The sequence below is a fragment of the Austrofundulus limnaeus genome, unplaced genomic scaffold, assembly GCF_001266775.1.
Source record: "Austrofundulus limnaeus strain Quisiro unplaced genomic scaffold, Austrofundulus_limnaeus-1.0 Scaffold387, whole genome shotgun sequence".
In the NCBI taxonomy this organism is placed as follows: Eukaryota; Metazoa; Chordata; class Actinopteri; order Cyprinodontiformes; family Rivulidae; genus Austrofundulus; species Austrofundulus limnaeus.
The window spans coordinates 414415-420540 of NW_013952789.1; the positions used below are offsets into that span (position 1 = coordinate 414415).

The 6126-nt window shown below is 46.1% G+C and overlaps 1 protein-coding gene and 1 long non-coding RNA gene across 2 annotated transcripts in view; one reads left to right on the plus strand and one right to left on the minus strand.

Annotated features, from left to right (window-relative positions):
* LOC106528509 (vegetative cell wall protein gp1-like) overlaps positions 1 to 2758 on the minus strand; it is a 7083-nt gene extending 4325 nt beyond the window's left edge. The window contains exon 1 of the mRNA XM_014023694.1: positions 1975 to 2758. Coding sequence (XP_013879148.1) covers positions 1975 to 2758 — 784 coding nt within the window. The remainder of the gene's footprint in view (positions 1 to 1974) is intronic.
* A 760-nt stretch (positions 2759 to 3518) lies between these two features.
* Positions 3519 to 4555, plus strand: LOC106528510 (uncharacterized). Its single transcript, XR_001311514.1, has 3 exons — positions 3519 to 4157; positions 4238 to 4450; positions 4541 to 4555. It is a non-coding gene; the product is annotated as an uncharacterized LOC106528510 (long non-coding RNA).
* Positions 4556 to 6126: the final 1571 nt, after the last annotated feature.

Below are 6126 nucleotides of genomic sequence, written 5' to 3' on the forward strand. Positions count from 1 at the left end.
GGACACTTCCTTGTCTGAGGCAGGAAACATAGCCTTATATGGTGTTTTTGGGGTGGTAATTATGCTACTCTCCTCTCGCATGAACAAACAGCATGATACGAACAGGTGGAATTTACGCAGCTCATTTACACACTTTTCCTGAAGATAGAAGAGTTTGTTGAATCTGACGTGGCATGTTCGTACGAACCCTTCGTACGAACAAAAGTAATAGAAATTTAGGATAAGAATACGAACATGTTCTTGCATGAGGCCCATTGTCTTGCTGAAGGTAGAGATCTGCCTGCTGGGTTCTGTTGGTGGTTGGATCATTCTGTCACGATTTGTTGTGTGGAACCCTAAATGCAGGCAGACACGAGTACTTGAATGAAAAACAAAACTGATTTAATGAATGACAAAAGAAAAAGGCTGACGTGGCAGCAAAAATACAAAAGATAACATGGACAGAGACGAGGCATGAAAGACAATGATCCAACAGGGTGATGAAGACATGACACCGGTTAAATACAACTGAGGATGATTGGGAGTGGAAACACCTTGGTGATTACAGACTATGGACAGGTGAGAGTGGCAGGCTGGAAAAACACTAAGAAGCTACTGAGGATAACGTCATACAGGAAATGGAGAAAACTAACAGGAAATAAGAAAATAAGACAAGATGACCAAACAATTAAAGAGAAAAATTCTAACAACAACCATGGAACAATAATCATGACCAAGACATTTTTTTGTCTTGGTTAATATCAAGTTGTCATAACAATGACATTTTAAACAATGTCAACTTTGCCTTAAAAATGTCATAATTTACAGAATGACACTTAATGACAACAGTCATAAACATTCATGAGGACTCATCTAAGTTCATGAAAGGTGTTATGTCATATTTATGACAGTGGATGCACACCCCTTCAAATAAAGTGTTACCAAAACATGATACTAATTTTCAGTCATACCACCCAGCACTGCCCTCTATCAAACTACAGTGGAATGAACGGGTCTGGAAGCTGGAGGGGGGCGGGGTGTGAAGTGTCTCATTTGGATTTAAAGAGACAGCCTCAAAATGAGTTGATATGAGACATGGCTCAGAAAAGGGGTGAAAGAGGGTCTTGTGGAGTTATAAGCAAGACTGAAGACTTTCCTTTTTGATAAATCCTATAATTAGACTTAGGTTTCCTGAATTATTCCTCATTTCTGCTGCTATAGACTTAAGACTGCTGGAGCACAAACTGAGCACATTTCCTCACTCTGCTGTTGTCTTTAGTCTCTCTTCTCTACATGTTTATTGTAATTATTTCTATCAATAACATGATTTTTTTTTCTTTTTGTCTCTTTTCCAGAAGTAGGTGCACCTGGACYAGTTCTTCTGTGTTTGTCTGTGTCTCTTTCCTGTCCCCCAACCCAGCCGGTCGAGGCAGGTGGCAGCCTGTCCTGAGCCTGGTTCTGCTGGAGTTTCTTCCTGTTAATGGGGAGTTTTTCCTCTCCACTGTTTACTCAGGATGGGAGACTGTGATGAAGTGATTCAACACAATCTGCTGGCTTCTTCTTTAGATTGTTCTTTTTTTCATGTACAGTGCCCTGAGACAACGTATGTTGTGACTTGGCGCTACATAAATAAACTGAATTGAACTGAATAGAATTCAGACCACAGTTCAACTACACTCAACGCACTCAACTTTTGTTCAGAATCAGCTTCTTATCACTGGTAATGACGCAGCTTTCTCATTCCCGCAGTTTCACAGTGCTTTAAACAGTGTGAATGCTGAGTGTCCACGGACTTCAATAGTGAAGCAAAGATTGCAGCGAAACGAGATGAGTCATTGGATAAATGCTGGGCTTTGTCCCACCCATCGAACGCTCAGCATCTCTGGGGCCTTCGGGGGCTGGGCCACTGGGGGGTCCTGTTAGGGGGGGCTGCGGCCCTTGCCCGGGAAGGACTTGGTGATTCTGGGGGATGGCTTCTGGTGGCTGTATGCGGACCCTCAGGTGGTCTGTAGCGGCGGCCATGGGTCACTGACCTGGTGACCTGGCTGTGCTGGGGTGAGTTCAGGGTGGGAGCGGAGGACCTGGGGTTCTGGGGTTGTGCCAACCCTGGGCTGTGGTTCTGGAGGGGTCGGGGGTCGGCATGTTGCCGGGGCTCTGGGCCGGTTTGCGCTCTGGTGCTCGACTCGGGGCTGGGGGCATTCAGTGCACTGGTGGGCTGCGGGTCTTGGGGGCTGGGGAGTTTGGGTTGGCTGGGAGCGGGGCCGATGGCCTGTGGGAGGGGGCAGGTTGACTCAGCCTGGGTCTCTAGTGTGCTATATGTTCTGAGAGTTGTCTGAATTTTGGGGTGGGTGTAGCATTTCTTCTGGAGTGGGGGCAGTGTAGATGGCCTTTGGTGGTGGCCCGGGGCTGTGCTGGGTCGGCTGGTTGGCTCCTTTGTTGTGGTGGGGGTTCTCTCTCGGTGGCCTCCTCGCACTGCTGGCAGCTGGGTGTGCACATTCAGCTGAATCTTCCTGGCTGGAGTTSGATGGCTTCCTTGGGTTGCGAGCTGGCTATGGAGCTGGGGCTCGGGTCTTGGGGGTCTGGACAGCTCTGGGGTGGGAGGACTGTTGGTTCTGGTTTCYGGCGCTCCTCTGGGCTCTGTTCGGCCATGGTCTAGGGCTCCCCGGGCCTGGTGGTCTGTCCGGAGGAAGAGGTATTGGGGCCTCACTCCCTGGGTGGGTCTTGGGGAACGGGGTTGCCTACCAGGGTCAGTGGGGAAGCTGACTCCCTGTGGGGGCATTTTGCTCCCCCAGTCATTTTTTCTCCCCATCCCTCACCACATACCAAAACCCTCTTCATTTTCAAATCCACTCATGTAGGGCTTTTGGGGTGCAGGTGCGTCACCAGAGCAACAATTTTATATCTCTGTTTGACATAAMCACCTGTGCCTCAATTTTACTGTACACCCTAGACGTTCACTTATAACATCCTCATGACATTTACAGATAGGGACTTGGGGGTGGGCACTTATCGCATGCAAGGGGCGGGATGGAATACTCCCACCACTGATGCCTGTGCCCATTTCCAATTGTTGCTTGTAGACATTTAGGGTTTTTGGGTTGGAGTTGGGGTGGAGGGAAAACTAGCAACATGCTGGCCTCTGCCCCTTCTTCTTCTTCCCCTTTTTAATTGCACTATAGAACAACACGCATCAACAGCACATCTGAGGGTGTGTGTGTGTGTGTGTGTTGGGGGGGGGGGTCTTTTTCACTCCCCCGTTCCCCGATTGCCATTAATGGATGGGGTCCAGAGGAGGGGCAAACCATCTTGTGGGAGCCTGGGCTGTGGGTGAGCTCGGGGCCTGGGGGGTTCCGGGGACATGGCTGGCACTCCGGCTTCCCTGTGGCCATTTGGATTCCCGGGGTGTGGCTCCTGGTTGCTGTGGTTGGTCCGCTGGCCAGGGTGGCTGCCGGAGTCCGGTGGGTGGTCAGTTGGGGTTGCGCACTTGGCCGTTGGCAGTGTGTGGGGGTGGTTGGGGGGCGTGGCTTCGCTGTGGCTGGGGAGCTGACCAGTCGGCCTGGTGTGGTCCGGGCCGGCCTTGGCTGCCTGCTCCTTTCCACCCCAGAATGAATCGGTCTACTTCCCGGGTCTGGATGTAGGCTGCCCTCCATCGGGGGAGGGTGCGTGTCCTAGACCTGGGGGGTATAGAGTGTGCATGGGAAGCATGATTGGAATATTGTGTCCATCTTGTGTGTCTTTAAATGAGTATGTGTGAGGATGAGGGTGGGATCATGTGATTGTGTCTGTGTATGATTGGATATTTGTCAGGCTGTGTCTTGGGTTGCAGCAAAGTTATAATTATTATGATGTACACGTTATTTGTTGCTATGTTTTTGTTTCCTCCATTTTTTCAGGTGTGCAGACAGATTGGTGTGTTATCTTGTGTTTTCTTGGTTTATCTTTCACATATATAATCTCTCTTTCAAGTTTTCCCATTACATTTCTCCTTTTTCTTCTCTTTCTTTTTCTTCTCTTTTATTTGAGGCATTCTGTGAGTCTGTCATCTGTTTTGCTCCTGCCTGGTCTCTCATTGGTCGTCAGTTCCACCGCAGCAACAGCAGATTTGGATCATCAGCTCTCAAGTGTTCATAAGGCTGTTCAGAAGAGCAGATCTTTGCTGATGCATCACCTGCTCTTGGGTAAAGCACCTCAGCCTTTTAGAGTTTCTCCTATCTGAGTTTCGCTAATCTCTGTTGCTTGTTTATTTACCTGTGCGCAGAGTGAAAAACCTCCTGAAGTAATCTTTGGACAGTCCTCCTTGTGAACCTGCCGAGATCTTACCTAAGAGCCACTCACCTGATCCCTCCTGTGCTGCTGCCTGTCTGCCTCTGACCAAACCTGGAACGTGATAACCTTCTTTTGGACTCACCTGTCAAGTACTCACCTCCTTACCTTGGACCTTCTCCTCCGAGCCGCTCCCTCCCTGCTACCTGTAAAAAGAACCTTTTAATCAATTGTTCTAATTCTAATCACATCTGTAATACAAGACCAAATACTCACCTTGTCCCCTCCTCCTTTCCAGCCCTGGATTTTCCCCTGGCACCTGTAAATAAAAACACTTACCTTTTGTATCCTGGTCTCCCGAGTCTGTTTGTTGCTGAGCTGCTCACCTTTGACTATTCAGAAAACCTGATATTATTTAAAAAAAAGTCACTGATGAAGAAGAAACTAACATTCAGTTCTGTTCTGTTTTCTACTGAAGTGGCTACAAAAAAAAAAAAATACTTCAACAGAGGCTACGCCTCCAGGAAGCAATCACTTCTCAAAGTCCAAAACCTCTGTACGAAGCAAAGCAAAGAAGAAGGGACTGGTTTTTACCAGGCTACCTTGATTGTAATCCAGTTTATGCTGCTCACTGATATTTTTCCCTATCTACCATATTTTTGATGACAAGCTTCTTCTGGTGTTCCATTAAGTTTCATAGTTGTAGTTGTTCATAGTTTGTAGTCCAAGTGCTTTGTATTTTTCCCAGTTTCTTCAGGTATCTTGCTTTCTTGGCTATGTCGGCATTGCGTTTAGTTAGATGATCGTTGATGAAGACGTCGGATCCTTTCAGTTTCCTGCCTTGCTTCAGCAGTGTGTTCTTGTGTTTTCTGCTGACAAATCTGACAATGATGGCCTTTTTGTCAGGGATATTTTTCATTAGCAAGATGTGGCATGCTTTAATGTGGGCACAGTCCAGGTCGATGTCCCTTGACTGCAGGAATGCAAGCCACCTGTTGCTCCGTGGAGCCGGCATTCTGCACCGCAGCCTCCCCTCCACTGTCCACTGCTGCGGTTTGCTGGAGCCCATTGATGATCACATCATTCATCCTGGTGTAGCTACTGCTCCAGTTTTGCTATCCAGTTCTCAGAGTTCATAATCTTTTTCTTCATCTCTGCATTTTGAATCTGGAGCAACTTCATTTCTTCCACAATATTCAAAATGTTGTTTCTGCTGGAGCTGAATGGTGGTAATTTCCACCGGAAGGATATCCAGCGATCTTCTAATGGCCTGTAGCTCCTCAGCTGCCACAGTCCTCTTTAGGCCCATTACAAGAAATCAGACTTTATAAATTAACAAACTGACAAACAGAAATTTTTGTAATTAATTTAGGCTAATTAATAAAAAACKAACAAAACATAGTCGACGTGTCATGAGAATTGACGTGGCAGGAAGTTGTGCTTCCTTTTCAACATCTCCTTTGTCACCTCTACCTCACTGATGAAAGAGTCGGATGTAATGCAACATGAGTAGGGCTGCAACTAACATTTTTTTAATAATCGATTAATCTGTTTATTTTTTCGATTAATCGATTTATTGGCCAAATCATTAAAACACTTAATTACATGAATATGACTAGGTATAAATTAAGTTACCTCCTTAAGGATGCAAGTTATTAATTATGAATTAATTTGAAGTTGGTTTATCTTATAGATTGATTAACAATTAATTAATAAGCAGCCATTTTTTAAAAAAAACAGAGTTTTCTCTTGAATCAAGAGGGTCTTCCCATAAAATGAAGGATTTTTTTATAATCTCCTGAATTAAAAAACAGAAGCACATAATACATATTTTAACAATTTCTTTTGCCAGCTGTATTAAATACTGACTGAAAAAATGTGTAT